This window comes from Apodemus sylvaticus, chromosome 17, assembly GCF_947179515.1.
Source record: "Apodemus sylvaticus chromosome 17, mApoSyl1.1, whole genome shotgun sequence".
In the NCBI taxonomy this organism is placed as follows: domain Eukaryota; kingdom Metazoa; phylum Chordata; class Mammalia; order Rodentia; family Muridae; genus Apodemus; species Apodemus sylvaticus.
Window position 1 is genome coordinate 2,909,061 of NC_067488.1, and position 17,197 is coordinate 2,926,257.

General features: G+C 40.9%; 1 protein-coding gene across 2 annotated transcripts in view; it reads right to left on the bottom strand.

Annotated features, from left to right (window-relative positions):
- The window catches only part of Stk3 (serine/threonine kinase 3), a 267,772-nt gene that overhangs the window by 69,481 nt on the left and 181,094 nt on the right, over positions 1-17,197 (bottom strand). For both annotated transcript variants that reach the window (XM_052160772.1, XM_052160773.1), the window contains 2 exons: positions 12,390-12,588; positions 648-823 (listed from right to left, as the gene is read on the bottom strand). In XM_052160772.1, the coding sequence (XP_052016732.1) occupies positions 648-823; positions 12,390-12,588 (375 nt within the window). The remainder of the gene's footprint in view (positions 1-647; positions 824-12,389; positions 12,589-17,197) is intronic.

The following is a 17,197-nucleotide window of genomic DNA, read 5'->3' on the forward strand; positions in this document are numbered from 1 at the left end:
TTAAAATGGTTTATCATATTCTTTGCACTCTTTTAGAAACAACACTGAGCCAGGTGGTGGTGGCAGCGGCGGCGCACGCCTGTAATCCCAGCACTTGAGAGGCAGAGGCAGGTGAATTTCTGAGTTCAAGGCCAGCCTGGTCTACAGAGTGAGTTCCAGGACAGCCAGGGCTACACAGAGAAACCCTGTCTCGAAAAAACCAAAACCAAAACAAACAAAAAAAGAAAGAACACTGAACCTTGTAGAAGAAATAAATCTCTATGCCACCTAGACACAGTTTTAAAGAGAAGGACCAAGTACACTGGACATGGACTCCACTTGAGTTTTAATGCTATGTCATGAGGCGGAGCGCCACATGCATGTCAGCTGGGGACCGTCCGACTCTGCCTGAGATGGTTATCATCTATCGTATGCAGAGGCCTCAATATGTCTCTAAATTTGAGCGGACCTATTTAGTTATATTTACATTTTGCTGATAGTACAGTTCTATAAGTAAGCTACAATTCCAGCCATAGCTATGGCTGCACATTAATATACAGTCTGTAGTTTATAGATATATCATTCGTATTTATGAACTAGGTCCTCCAAAGTAATGAAAATGAATCTGGAAAGTAAAAAGGGAAATGGGAGAAAGACAATGTACTTACAAAATCAAAGTCTCCATCTTGAGGAACCCTCCAGTTGTCAGGAAAAACATTGTTTGACACAGCGCACGGCTCACGCATGCTCTGATCACAGTTTTCATGACTCTTGTTCTTGAAGTCCTGCTTATCAAAGTAGTCCATGAAAGAAGGTCTTTGTACTTGGGGTGACGTTGCATTTCCTTAGGTAAACAAACACAGAAGGCAGGTATAAGTATATGATGTTTATTGAAATGGGGAATTATTTTTCAGTGAGCCATATAATAAATGCGTCCTGGCCAAAACCAACTACCCTGGCCAGTTCAGGACACAGGGCAAAAACAAACAAGTATCAAACAAATACATAAAGACTCCAAATAAAACTTTGTTATTTTATAGAATCCTCATCATAATCTTACTAAAAATGATACCAATATGATAATACATTTTAAACACTTCTATTTTTTCATGCCTATGCCTGTGCTGATTCTAATGATATACTTTTAAGCTGTTAAGAAACTGGAAGGGCTACTAAGGTTTTCTCCTCCATTGACCGCTTACTTGTGAGTCTTTGCAGCTGATGGCCCTGCTCCCTGGGGTCTTAGAGCGTCTCCTGTTTATTTATAGCTATGTCTCCTGAAGTTGGTTCCTTAGCTCCAACTGTCCTAAGCTCTATTCCAAGTTTACATTGTGTGCTTTGTACCACTCGGTCGAAATGTATGTGAGTTAGCAACTCACTCCTGAGACTAACTGAAGACAGTTTCTGCAAACCTGCAGCCCCGCCCCCACTCCGTCTCTGCCAAGGTCAATACCATACACTCAATCCTATGGCAAGGAAGCGGAGGATTAATTTGGACTCCACTCTCACACTCATCCAACATGGGTTTTAGTTCTTCTCCTCAAGGTTTGTTTACATTTCTCTCTCTTTTGACACTCAGCTTCTAACCAGTTTTTGCCTACTCCATAAGATGGTACAGCTGCCTCCAAATTCTGCTATTTTATAGTCACAATTTTGACTATACTGCAACCATAGTGACCTTTCTAAATACACACAAACCATGTCATTCTTCTGTTCAGAATCTTAAAATGGCTTACTTTTTATATTGAACAATTACAGTAAAAATACAAGCATTTAAAATAACTAATTTAAAAAAGTCTTGTGGTTGTCTTCATCAGTAGTTTCTAAATTGGATTCCTTACGGCCACAGGACTTCGAGAATGTCCCAGAGACTAGCAAGAAGGCGTTTACGTAACTCTCCAGACAGATAGTAAGCTATCTTCTTTTACAAGAAAGGCTCCTGCGGGGAGCACAGGAGCCTGAAGCTTGTTCTGCCCCTTGTTCCAGGGAGCCCTTTCAACAGCTTTGTCACCCGAGCATCAGGTCTGTCTTTGCTGTTGGTTTCTCACATGAACAGCCTAGTGTGACGTGTTGCCCGGCCTCACCCCAGGCTCTTCACTTGCCTATGGGAACACACCACACTTGCCATGTCATAAATTCAGACAACAGTCAAGACACAGAGCTGGCCAATTTAGAACGTGCTTTCAATAGGACACAGGCAGCTTAATGCTGACAGCTAAGGCACATTGTTGGCTAAAGCTGGGATATGAAATAATTTTCAACAAACAATGCAATGCTAAAAGCTTCCCTACGTCTCTAAGAGATGATGAATCCGAGTCGATGCCTACTTCCTGTCATAGGTTCCAACTGAGGAATTCTTTAACTTAACAAGCGAGGAGTGGCAATGTCCAGCCCCAACAAGGGGCTTTGTTGCATCTCACAATATTTTATTTCGTTATGTTTAATTATCATCCCGTAGAAGCCTGTTTGGCTTTTTGTTGTTTTTGTTTTTGTTTTATAGGAAAGCTGAGATTAGGTAGCCTGTGCTTGCGCCAATGGAGGGCACCTATCCCCAGTCTGGCAGCCCAGTGAGTTTTCTATGTAGAGCATAAGCAGGACGAGTCAGCAGTTCAGTGGGGAGCCTCAGGTGGCTGCCACCCTGGAGGAGGAAGCTACACTTGCTTCTTCTTGCACACTGGCCCACTGTTAGTAAACACTCACACTTGGACCAGAGGAAGGCCTTACTGATCCCTCTGAGCCTCCCCTGGGGAAGGCTCTGCCACTCCTGTCACCTTAAGGCCTTGTGGTCCTTGACATAGCTGTGCCTTACAAAGAAGCTAAACGCGAACTGAACACTTATGTGGCCATGTTCACTGCAGTGTTAGTCACAACAGCTAAAACACAGACACCACTGTCTGTTGACTGACAGACAGATAAGCAAACTGAGAAGGGGAAAGGAACCAGCCCACATGAGAAGGTTAATTACTGACATTAACAGGAAACATATGTTTCATTAACATTTGCAACAAAATTTAAATACCCTTGATCTATCTTGGATCTCATCATTAAAACATGTATTTCTGTATCTTCAGAATGGATACTTGGTTTCTACTGCAACTTCTTACTAGGAAATCAGATTTAGAAATTGAACCTAAGTCTCAATTTACAACCTATATTATGAGAATAGAGAAAGACAACATATAAGTTATAACTACATCTGCACAAATTCTCTAAAAGATACTTGAGAAAATCCAAATGCAGAGTGAGAGGTGACTGGCTAAGAGCTTGGCGTACCTTCCTCTCCTCCATCCATGCTCTTCCTTCTCCCCTCTCCCTTCTTCACTGCTCGGTGTGTGTGTGTGTGTGTGTGTGTGTGTGTGTGTGAGAGAGAGAGAGAGAGAGAGAGAGAGAGAGAGAGAGAGAGAGAGAGAGAGACCAAGGCTCTTATACATACTGAATGTCTTTTGCTAAGGTTCACCCACCAAGATCATTTTCTTCTCTCTGATCAGATTTCCTACACAGCCATAGAAAGTCCTTACTATGTTTCATGTTAATGTTTTCAAAAAGTCTCATCATCTCTCTGTGATGAGAATCAGTACTTACAGTTACACATATAATCTCATTACAGAATTACTGTTCTTGGGTATACACTAGAGCACATATAATGTCTGCACTTGTTATTTCTGATCTCCAGCCCACAGTAACTCCTGATTCAGATCTTTGTATCTGAAAGAATTCACCCAAAACATAATAGGGGTGAATGGAGAACCAACATTTTCCCGGGAGAAACTAATATTAATAAGGTATCTACTGTAATACAAGCTATACAGAAAAAGGGCCATCCATGCTTTGAAGGAGGAAAATAATAGGTACAAGCATATTTAGGTTAATGAGATCTTTTTTTTTTTTTTTTAAAGATTTGTTTATTTATTTTATGTATAGGAGTACACCACTGTTACTCTCTTCAGACCCACCAGAAGAGGGCACCAGACCCCATTAGAGATGGTTGTGAGCCACCATGTAGTTGCTGGGAACTGAACTCAGAACCTCTGAAAGAGCAGTCAGTGCTCTTAACCGCTGAGCCATGTCTCCAGCCCCCATAATATCTTGTTATGAAGTCATCAAAAAAAAAAACAGTTTAATGGACTGCCTTCTTTTATTTAAGTTGAATTTTAAAGTTTTGTTAACTCTGCAAGAGACAGTTATTGGAAAACATTAATCTTTTGTGGAAAAAAGTCTTCAAAACTAAAAGCAAGATTAGCTCAGTAGGCACGTCCTTACCTGGCAGAGTAGAGGAAAGGCTGAGTGAAAGCCAGCCTTTGCTCTGTAGTAAGGAACTAAACAACAGAAGCAGTGGCTAGAGACTGAGAAGGGCAGACGATGCCCTGGGCTCAATAACAAGAGGGGAAATCCCAGGCAGTGCCACTTCAGAACTTCCTGCTACAGAGTGTAGGGCTGAGCTCAGCACAGTCCTATCAGGAGCATTCCTGCCCTGTGAGCCTCTCTCATGTCTGTAGTCCTCCTTTCCTGTCAGGACGAGAAAGCACTTCTCTTCTGGCAGTGGCCAAATGACATAACTCTGACCGACTGTATAAAGTATGAGTTTCCAAAAAGTTCTGATCGTGATATTAACATTACACTTGCCCCATGCTTAGAATCTAAATTCATGATGTTCTTAGGCCAATGGATGGACCTAGAAAATATCATTCTGAGTGAGGCGACTCAATCACAAAAGAACACACACGGTATGCACTCACTGATAAGTGGATGTGAAACCAAAAGCTCTGAGTACCCAAGATACAATTCACAGACCAAATGAAGCTCAAGAAGAAGAAAGACCAAAGTGTGGGTGCTTCAGTCCTTTTTAGAAAGGGGAACAAAATATTCATGGGAGCAAATATGGAGACAAAATGCAGAGCAGAAACTGAAGGAAAGGCCATCCAGAGACTGTCCCACCCGAGGATTCATCCCAGATAAAATCACCGAACTCCGTATAGTAGATGTTAAGAAAGGCTTGCTGAAAGGAGCCTAATAGAGCTGTCTCCTGAGAGGCCCTGCCAGAGCCTTACAAATATAGAGTTGGAAGCTCACAGCCAACCATTGCACTGAGTGTGGGGTCCCCAATGGAAGAATTAGAGAAAAGACTGAAGGAGTTGAAGGGGTTTGCAATCCCATAGAAAGAACAATATCAACCAACCAGACCCCCACCCCACCACCCAAGCTCCCAGGGACTAAGCCACTAGCCAAGGAGTACACATGGCTCCAGCTGCATATGTAACAGAGGATGGCCTTGTTCAATGGTTCTATGAAGGTTCAATAGCTGCCCCAGTGTATGGAATTGGGGAGGTAGAAGTGGGTGGGTAGAGGAGCACCCTCACAGAAACAGGAGGAGGGGGATGGGATAGGGTGTTTCTGGGAGAGGGGGGAACTGGGTAAGGAGATAACACTAGAAATGTAAATAAATTAAAAAAAAAGAATCTGAATTTGGATTTAATGGTTGGGAAGCTGTTGTCTCTTCTGCAAGCCCAATGAAAGTAACGACATCAAGATGGAAGTGCAGGAAGGCCCAGATGGCGCCATGAAATCCCTCTATCAGCACAGACCACTTTCTCTGAATTTCTTGTTCAGTACAAGAAAAGAAAAAGAAACTAATTCTATTTTATTTAAACCACCATTATTTGGGCTTCATGGTAGATGTGGTCATGAACAGCCCTTAACTTGTACATTTCTGTTCATAGAGTAGAAAACATAAATTTTTTTTTTTAAGTAGGAGGATTAGGAAACTTCAGTTTTGCTAAAGAAATATCCTAATTTTAAAACTTTAAATTCATTATTATTATATATGATAATTTAATTATATCTATATTCCAGATACATTATAGTTGTGAAACTCCTTTCCAGTCTGACCTAGAAACCTGAAAACATCTACACAGCTCACTGAGCATGAAGAGGCAAGTGAAGTCAGTGCACTCACAGAGCAGGCCACCCTACATCTGGGCACCAGCACCCTCTAGCTAGTTCTAGCCATGAAACCCTTTATCTACAATCTGTCTGACCTGCAAGATGTGCTGGGGCCACGGTGATGCAGAACTTGTGGGAGTGGCCAACCAGTTTGGTTACACTGAGGCCCAGGCCATGAGGGAAGGCCCATGCCTAACACTCCTGGATGGCCGGGAACTGGAGACCAGATAGCCCAGGCACATAGGGTAGAAGAAAGCAGGACTAGGAAAAAGTCAATGAAATGATGCCCGATGATCTTCTACCATAGTCATACTTTGGTGCCTTGCTCAGAGGTGCAGAAACCGGGAGTGGGATGGGGCGGACAGAGACAGAGTCTATGCCGAGGGTCTCCACTGGGTCCCTCCCCTTAGAGCTAGGGGAGCCCAGTGGAAGAGAGGAAGGAAAGACTGTAGGAGGCAGCAGAGGAGGAGGACAGGAGGAGAACAATTCACTGAATCAGCTAAGCAGGGCACACATGGGCTCGCAGAGGCTGAAGCAGCAAACAGGTCTGCACCGGTCCTCTCCATGCATGTGGTGCCTGTCAGCTTAGTCCTCCTGGACGGCTCTACGGGCTTGTCCCTTCCAGCCTCGATGTGAGCTCGGCTTTACCCTGTCTCACTGTCTCTTGTTTTGCTGTGTTTGGTTGTTGTGCCTTGGAAGCTGCTCTATTTTGAAGGGAAATGGAGGGGGATGGATCTTGAGGAGAAGAGAGGTTGGGTGGGGGCCTGGAAGGAGTGGGGGAGGGGAAATGTGGTCAGGAGGTATTGTATGAGAGGAGAACCTATTTTAAATAATAATATAAAATGCTTGATATGTTGACTTGGCTTATCTTGGATATTGGATGATTTAGGGAGAAGGACCTCCTCTTATTTTATATTTGAAATCCAATAACTTTGAGAGGAATTTTTTTTCCTAGTTCTGGTCTTACAAAAGTTCTATGGCCCCAACTAAACAGAAATTTAACAGCCATTTTCATCTTGCATCCAGTCAAACTTTATATTTCGTACATTTTATAAACAAAGCGTATTAAAGAGTGCTATAAGAAATATGGGACATGGGGCTAGAGAGACGGCTCGCTGGTTAAAAGCACATGCTGATCTTGCAGAGGACCCAGGTCCCAGCACTTATATGACGTCTCACAACCATCAGTAACTGTGGTCCCAGAGCAGCCGGAGCCCTCTACGGACCTCCTCATGCAGCAGGCACACACTGCACATACACACATGCACACACACTGTAATACATACATGCACATACTGCAACATGCACATACACACATGCACACACACTGTAATACATACATGCACATACTGCAACATGCACATACACTCATGTACATACACCCATGCACATATATGTGAACAAAGCCATTCACAAAAATAAATCTTAAAAAGTATAAATGATGCAGATAAATACTTAAAAGACATTTAATACATACATTAAATAAAGGATTTCTTCTTTTAAAAAAAGTCTAGACAATAACCTATTCCAAAGAAACAAGTATTCTTATACAGTGAACAATCTAAAAGTCAGCTTAAATAAAAGAATGCAGTTTGTCTCATTAGATTGTTCTTTTTCGCATGACTTTGTAACAAGATTTCTATTCAAATGCATGTGCTTAGAAAAAAGATTTTCTATTCTTACTTTAAAATTCAGTACTGTGTTTTAGAGGAAAACAGATTAAGTTGCTTTAAAAGGTAACAGGAGGGCAGCTGTAACTGCCTAGCTGACGTTTTACTGTACAATACGAAATACATGCCAGTGTACAGCTGAGTCTCCGGGGGAAGCAGAATGATGATGTTTCTTACTCGCAGCATCGAGGAGCACCTGAGGTCTGGGGGCCGTGCAGAGAGAAGGAAGCAGACTGTGGTTGCTATGGCAAATGCCTTCCTAGAACACTGAGAGGACGGCCACAGAAAGCTGAAATCAATCTCTCCAGCTGCAGTTAAGTTCTGACCTTAACTTATTAAAATAGAGTTTATTGTAATAATAAACTTAATATTTGAAATTACTTAGTTCCTCAATTTTGGCCTAGTTCTTTCCACTTACTTGCTTATATAACCAAAATCCCATTAGCAGCAAAGGAAAGGGGGAAAAAAAAAAACCACCATTCATTCCCTCTATGCCTTTGAAACTTTTTTTTTTTAAAGTTCTTTTCTATGTCTTTCATTCATTCCTTTAAACTTTTACAAGGATACTAAATTAAGTAGAATATAATTTTGTAAAATATGCTAGCCCATCAATAATTATTCTTTAACGTTCCATATTTCTTCTAAGCAAACGAAATCTTCATGAAAAGATAAATATATGAAGAAATTTTAAGATAACAAAATGCAGTGTGCTTGACTTTTCAGTCCTAGTATGCCGTGGTAAAGACACTAAGGTGTAAAGAAGGAAGTAAAGCAATCAGTACAGCATGACTGCCAGCAGCTGAGGGACCAAGGGCCTCGCCCAGTTTGTTCTTCTACAAGTCACTTAAAATGTAAGTGTTCTACCTGGTTCATGATCTTAAGTCTGTCCTCTCATTTGTTGCTAAGAGTACAATAAGCACACACAAACTTGAGGATGGGGTGTACAAGCTGCTAACAAGCGCCTTCTTCCCTAGCGTTGTTATTGCCGTGCAGTGGAGTAAAAGGAGATGCACAAAGCCCAGGGAGGTTCTGAGCTCATCGTGAGGGAGGTGAGAAGTTCAGGAAGAACAGCGGCTGCTCACGGGTTTACAGGGCCCAACTGTGCAGCAGGAGGGACTGAGAACAGTTAAGTGTACACAAAGGCACTGTGGGGAGAACGTGAGGCAGCTGGTTTCCATTGCCAATGAGGGCACAGGAGAGGAAACAGACAAATTGAAGCTGAGCTTTCAGTTGAACAAAAAAATAGAGTAGTAAACGTGCTGACTGTGCCCATGGAAACCTTCCTTCGGAGGTCTGTAGGAGATACTCATTTGCACAAGGAAGAAGACCATTTCCATGTTCAGCTTGTGTTTTGTGGTAGTAGAACATACCGCACAATCAAGATGCACTGGTCTCCACTACACCAAACACCCCCCCGGCCCAGGGCACACAGACAAGTGCCCATAGGGAGCTCCACACTACTGTAAGCACGCCATACACCATTGGGTACCTACTGCCTCTACAGAGAAAAGTGAAGGCTTCCCAGGGCTCAGAAGAACTGTGGGCATGTGCAACAATATGCATGAGAGGACGGGCTGGCTCATTTACAGCCATGCCCTGGCAAAATTAAACTTACTAGTCAAGGTGGCATATAATTATTATATTTTTCCTTGAAGAAACATTGTCTGTCTGTCTGTCTGTCCACCATCTGTCACGCCTCCCCCCTCCCCTCCCTCCCTTCATCCCTGTCACTCTCCACCACCCCACTACATCTGTGCATGAATTGTACTTGTGGAAGCAAAGGTAGATGTCAGATGTCTTCCTTGATCACTTTCCACATTGTTTTTGAGACAGACAGGGCTTCTTCGGAGCCTGTTATTTCCTTGTTCTAAAAAGGGATTATTAGGCCTGGCTCCATCTCAGAGCTGTTGTAGCATCGCTTGTTTTTTTCTTTTCTTTTCAGTGACTGGGTAGAATGGCCAGCCAGCAAGAGGAAGCACCTGTCTCCGCCTCCCCATGGCCAGCTGGGAGCAAGGAATCAAGGTCTCATGCTTGCATAGCACGCACTTCCCTAATCCATCTCTCCAGTCGTAGTTAATTATTTCTTAATGTTTTATTCCTTTGGCTCAAGACTTTGTAATTATAGAAAAGATTCATTCATGAGTATTAAGTACAATTAGGTACTTATATGTTTGTATCTGATCCTTTTCTAAGATGGATTTTAAGAGAAGACGACAAAGGTTATGCATCCGATATGGAAAGAAAAGTAAACAAAGAACGGGACAGCCCCATCCACAGTGCTGTCTAGGGACAAACGTGAACTGTGGGGCAGAGCTACGGTCAGGCTCTCCTTCTTGGTCTTTCTTGTAAACCCTTTCTGAATCAATGTTACCATTTCTCAGAATGAATTACCCCAAATGTCAAGCAGAACTGCAGATGTGCTCTTTCAGTAACTAAATAAAATTGTGTATATGTATGTGTTTGTGTGGGTGAGAGTCCAAAATAAGTTTCTGATATATGTGTCCATATATTAGATATATAAGTATATAAAAATAAGTCTTTAAATATATATTACTTAAAATCATTTAACTCAGGATACAGTAATTGAATAAACCATGAAAGGTTAATATAAGGAAGTAGTACTATAACATTTAATCATGGTCAGTTGTTTTCCACATGTTCCTAGAGTACGATGTGCTACCTCTGCTCAGCGAGCTCTGTGTGCCCTGCACTTGTTCAATAGTCCCGCCACATGCTAGCCCTGAACGTCCACATGAGCACTGGTGGTTGAGACTACAATGAAGTTGTTATTTCCTTGTTCTAAAAAGGGATTATTAGGCCTGGCTGCATCTCAGAGTTGTTGAAGCATCAGTTGTTTTTTTTTTTTCTTTTCTTTCTTTTTTTTTGAACAGAAACATCCAGGCCTTGCTTTATCCTGTAGACCCAGTGTCAGGTCTGGACATGCCATGGTGTACAACTGTGAGGTTAGAGATCTGAACACAGAGCCCAGTTTATCCTGCAAATCAATTTAAATGTTCCAATATACGGAAATCTTTAAGATCCTGATTCCATTTTGGAATGGTCTTCATTTTGCTCCATTGCATGGCATTTGCAATTTTAAAACATGCCCATCTTAAAGCTTTATCCAATTAAAATTAAAAGCTTCATTTACTAAAAGTGCTGAGCAGACCGGCTCTATAACATACAATGAGGAACCTCTAGATGAAAGGAATTGATTACTCAAGACTGTGGTTGAGTAAAATTAAAAAGCCATTGACCCAGTCTCTGGGGTACCTTTTGTTGCACATCCTGTAAGACAAACACTGTGCTTTCTAGAATTCTTCGTAACTAGAATTCGGGTAAAGTGTACTATTTCCTAAAAGGGCAAATAAAACAATAATCAGAGGTCATATCCTTTAGTTGTTCATTCTAGGAAGCATGACCCAGAAGAGATCAAGATCTTTACTGAAGTGCCCTGGCATCTAGTCAGCAAGTCACAGGTGTTTAGGATAAACACAATTCTACTATAGTCAGGACCACTGTGACAGCAGTAGTAGCTATACACAGACTCTCCTGAGAAAGGAAGAAAAGAGTCAATAGCTACAGAGATAGTCAATATGTTTTCTCCTCCTGAGTCTTCCTACACAGCCTTCTCTAGCCTGCCCATTGGTTTTGTTAACATTCATATTTTTTTGCTTAAATCCCTCTGTGTTTAAATTGTCTAGACTTGGGGCTGCAGAGAAGGCCCAGTAGTTAAGGTCACTTGCTGCTTTTACAGGAGACATGGATGCAGTTCCCAGCACCCACAAGGAGGCTCAGAAACAGCTGTAACTTTAGTTCTAGGGGATCTGACACCATCTTCTGACATCTGCAGGCACCTGTATGCACACAGTAGTACACAGATAGACCCTCAGGCCCACATACGCACATAAAGAAAAATGATAAATAAATCTTAAAATATCTAGACATTACTTCTATTTCTTCTAATAAAATCTAGTTGATTTAACACACTGAGATGTAGTCAGCACCTCAAGTTAACTCAATAAAGTCCCAGCGAGGAGCCACGACACGAGCTGCTCCTCCTCCCTACAGCAGAGGTCAGATCGCCTCCGCTCGGCCACGTGGAACCTACCGCACAGGACCACACTAGTAGAGAAAGGAAGAAAACAGTCAATCGCCACAGAGATAGTCAACGTGTCTTCTCCTCACAAAAACACTATGTCCTGTACTGATGACCTCAGGTCAGAGTTGGGGTCAGTCCACAAAAGGAATCCCAACTTCATTCTGTAAGCTATGCAGGTCAAGGCGGATGTCCGAGAAGTCAGGTCAGCCTGCAGCAACCCAGGCTGAGGGCTGCACACACCAGAGCAGCAGCAGTGGAGGAACCAAGCCTCCTTTCTGTGAGCCTTCCTAGGGTTTCTTCTCCGGTTTGCACTTCTCTCTCTGTGGTTTAAATGATAATTTGGGCAGTGTGCAATAATATTATGTTGTATTTATTGGAACAAAATTTTAAGTTTTCTTTTTAATTGGAAAAGTAAATGTTAGAAACACTATCCTCTCTCCCTAAAATATTTCACAAATTAAATTATGGGTTGGTAGCTTACAGAAAAAGTTCCATAACCTAAAGTAAAGATGTATTGTTAAGTGTTACACATATGTTAAAGGGTTTTTTTTTTTAAAGGTTCTGACATTTGCTGTCAAGTAAGCCCTAAACCAAAAATTCCTATAATTATTTTCTAAAAACCAACAGAATTTGTCTTGGTTTTAGTGAGTACACTTTCAAATGAGAAAAGCACCATTCGGAGAGAAACTGCTCCATACTTTTCATAGTTCCGTCCTCCTCCTCCTCCTCCTCCTCCTCACTGTTTATAACCATGGTGCCCAGGTCCGACTCTAACATGGTGCTGCTATGTTCAATCATCGTCTGGGCGCCTTCGCTCATCGTGCTTGTGGCCCGCATGGTGCCCACGCTTTCTGAAGTTGTCTTCACCATGGTGTGTGAATCCAGCTCATCTTCATCCTGCAGGCACAACATTGTCATTAGTGCTTCCCACTGTGGTTAAGTAACATTAGAAAGCTACAGACACCAGGCTCCGCTGTACCCGTCTTTCACACATCCTGTAAGACAAACAAAAACTGTTTTCTAGAATTCCTTGCGACTAGAATTCTGGGTAAGTATATCATTTCAAAGACCTCTCTAAGACAGTTGACCTCTTACTTCTCAGTGAGGACACATGTCTGCTTTTTCTAATGAGTTGAAAGTACTCAACCACACAAAGAATCAACAAAACCAGGAGTTGGTTCTTTAAGAAAATCAACAAGATAGATAAACCCTTAGCCAGACTAACCAAAGGGCACAGAGACAGTATCCAAATTTACAAAATTAGAAATGAAAAGGGGGATATAACAACAGAAATTCAAAAAAATCATCAGATCCTACTACAAAAGCCTATACTCAACACAACCGGAGAATCTGGAGGAAATGGACAATTTCCTAGACAGATACCAAATCCAAAATTAAATCAGGATCTAAACAGTCCCATAACCCCTAAAGAAATAGAAGGGGTCATAGAAAGACTTCCAACCAAAAAAAGCACAGGACCAGATGGTTTCAGTGCAGAATTCTATCAGACCTTCAAAGAAGACCTAACAACAATACTCCTCAAGCTATTCCACAAAATAGAAACAGAAGGAACACTACCCAATTCCTTCTACGAAGCCACTATTACGCTGATACCAAAACCTCACAAAGATCTAACAAAGAAAGAGAACTTCAGGCCAATTTCCCTTATGAACATCAATGCAAAAAATACTCAATAAAATTCTTGCCAACCTAATCCAAGAACACATCAAAACGATCATCCACCATGATCAAGTAGGCTTCATCCGAGAGATGCAGGGATGGTTCAATATAAGGAAATCCATCAATGCAATCCACTACATAAACAAACTCAAAGAAAAAAGCCATATGATCATTTCATTAGATGCTGAAAAAGCATTTGACAAAATTCAGCATCCTTTCATGCTAAAAGTCTTGGAAAGAACAGGAATTCAAGGCCCATACCTAAACATAGTAAAAGCAATATACAGCAAACCTGTAGCCAACATCAAACTAAATGGAGAGAAACTTGAAGCAATCCCACTAAAATCAGGGACTAGACATGGCTGCCCCCTCTATATATATCTTTTCAATATTGTACTTGAGTTACTAGCTAGGGCAATTAGACAACATAATGAGATCAAAGGGATAAAAATTGGAAAGGAAGAAGTCAAACTATCACTATTTGCAGATGATATGATAGTATACTTAAGTGACCAAAAAAACTCCATCAGAGAACTCCTACAGCTAATAAACCACTTCAGCAAAGTGGCTTGTTATAAAATCACCTCAAGCAAATCAGTAGCCTTCCTATACTCAAAGGATAAGCAGGCTGAGAAAGAAATTAGGGAAATGACACCCTTCACAATAGCCACAAACAATATAAAGTATCTTGGTGTGACTCTAACCAAACAAGTGAATGATCTGTGTGAAAAGAATTTCAAGTCTCTGAAGAAGGAAATGGAAGAAGACCTCAGAAAATGGAAAAATCTTCTATGTTCATGGATCGGCAGGATTAATATAGTTAAAATGGCTATTTTGCCAAAAGCAATATACAGATTCAACGTGATCCCCATCAGAATCCCAACTCAGTTCTTCATAGAGTTAGAAAGAGCAATTCTCAAATTCATCTGGAATAACAAAAAACCCAAGATAGCTAAAACTATTCTCAACAACAAAAGAAATTCTGGGGGAAACAGTATCCCTGACTTCAAGCAATACAATAGAGCAATAGTGTTAAAAAACTGCCTGGTATTGGTACAGTGACAGGCAGGTGGATCAATGGAATAGGATTGAAGACCCAGAAATGAACCCACACACCTATGGTCACTTGATCTTCAACAAAGGAGCAGAAAACATCCAGTGGGGGGAAAAATAGCCTTTTCAACAAATGGTGCTGGTTCAACTGGAGGTCTGCATGCAGAAGAATGTGAATTGATCCATTCTTATCTCCTTGTACTACGCTCAACTCCAAGTGGATCAAGGACCTCCACATAAAGCCTGACACACTGAAACTAATAGAAAAGAAACAGGGGAAGACCCTTGAGGACATGGGCACAGTGGACAAGTTCCTGAACAGAACACCAATAGTTTATGCTCTAAGATCAAGAATTGACAAATGGGACCTCATAAAATTACAAAGTTTCTGTAAGGCAAAGGACACCATCAAAAGGACAAATCAGCAACAAGCAAATTGGGAAAAGATCTTCACCAACCATACATCTGACAGAGGGTTAATATCCAATATATATATATATATAAACTCAAGAAATTAGGTACCAGAAAACCAAATAATCCTATTAAAAATGGGGTACAGAGCTAAACAAAGAATTTTCCCTTGAAGAACTTCGGATGGCTGAGAAGCACCTTAAAAAATGCTCAACATCATTAGTCATTACGGAAATGTAAATCAAAACCACCCTGAGATTTCACCTCACACCAGTCAGAATGGGCTAAGGTTAAAAACTCAGGAGACAGCAGGTGTTGGCGAGGATGTGAAGAAAGAGGAACAATTCTCCACTGCTGGTGGGGTTGCAAATTGGTACAACCACTCTGGAAATCAGTCTGGCGGTTCCTCAGAAAACTGGGCCTGACAATTCCAGTGGACCTGGCTATACCACTCCTGGGCATATACCCAGAGGATTCCCCTGCATGCAATAAGGACACATGCTCCACTATGTTCACTGCAGCCTTATTTATAATAGCCAGAAGCTGGAAAGAACCCAGATGTCCCTCAATGGAGGAATGGATACAGAAAATGTGGTATATTTACACAATGGAATACTAATCAGCAATTAAAAACAATGAATTCATGAAATTTTTAAGCAAATGGTTGGAACTAGAAAATATCATCCTTAGTGAGGTAACCCAATTACGAAAGAATACATATGGAATGCATTCACTGATAAGTGCATATTAATTAGCCCAGAAGCCCTGAATAACCAAGGAACAATTAGCATATGAAATTACTCCCAAGAAGAAGTAAGAAGAGGGCCCAGATCCTGGAAAGGCTTGATCCAGCATTGTAGGGGAGTACCAGGACAGAGAAAAGGGAGGGGGATGACTGGAGAATGGGTGGAGAGAAGAGGGCCTATGGGACATATGGGGTGGGGGGAACTGGAAAAAGGGCAAAGCGTTTGGAATGTAAACAAAGAATTTAAAAAATCAATTTTTTAAAAAAGCCAGAAATCAAATAAATAAATAAATAAATAAATAAATAAATAAATAAATAAATAAATTGAAGGGTCTTTTACCTCTGTGGCTAATCAGCTTTCTTAGTTATTTTATTTTTCAAACAAGTAGGATTTACAACATTCAGCACACTTCAGTGAATGATTTGCTACTTTGGACACTTATTCTATGCATGTGTTTATAAATGTATGTACCTTGTGCATAATTACAGACAGAAAACCACACGATGCTGAGTCCACTTGTTTCTCCCTGCATAAAAACATGGGAAGAAATGAATTTTCCCTTTCATGGAATTATAACATCAGGGGATTTTTACAATAGGAAAAAAAATTAATCCCTTATTTTATATCTGAAAAAAAAAAAGAAGCTAGGTCCATAGAAAGTAAGATTACTCTAAGCTACATACCTGCTTAAACACAGAACTAGAGTTAAGCAATGTACCCTTTAATGTCCTAGCATTTATCCTATCACATACCTGCACCTTATTTATAGTGCTATATGTACCTTACTTACGTGTGTACACTGTATTTACAGAATGGCACTGTGCACTGTATTTACAGTACTGCATGTGTTTACCATATTTATAGCACCACATGTGTGCACTGTATTTACTGTATTTCATGTGTGTATTGTATTTGCAGTTCCACATGTGTGCACTGTATTTACAGCACTGCGTGTGTGGTATATTTACAGCACTGCATGTGTGTACTGTTTTTATAGCACTGCATGTGTACAGTGTGCTCGCAGTTCCACATGTACACACTGTATTTATAGAACTACATGTGTGTGCTGTATTTACAGTATTGCATATGTGCACTGTATTAATAGTACCGCATGTATGTATCAATTTATAGTTCCACATGTGTGCACTGTATTTACAGTTCCACATACATAAGTGCACTGCATTTACAGTGCTGAATTGTGCACTATATTTATAGTTCCACATGTCACACTGTGTGTGTTGTATTTACAGTTCTGCATGTGTACTGTATTTATAGCATTGCATGTGTGCACTGTATTTATAGTATTGCATGTATCGTATTTGTAGTTCTACATGTGTGCACTGTATTTATAGTATTGCATGTATCGCACTTATAGTTCTGTATGTGTGCACTGTATTGACAGTTCCACATGTGTGCACTGTATTTATAGCACTGCATGTGTGCACTGTATTTAAAGTATTACATGAATGTACTGCATTTACAGTTCCACTTGACACCTTGAATGCTCAGGTCAGACACACAGGCTCACAATGTTGAGTTTATTTATCCAATTCCTTTTTAAAATTACATTTATTTGTTTTGTATGTATGCATGAGCACATGTGCATCTGTGTGTTT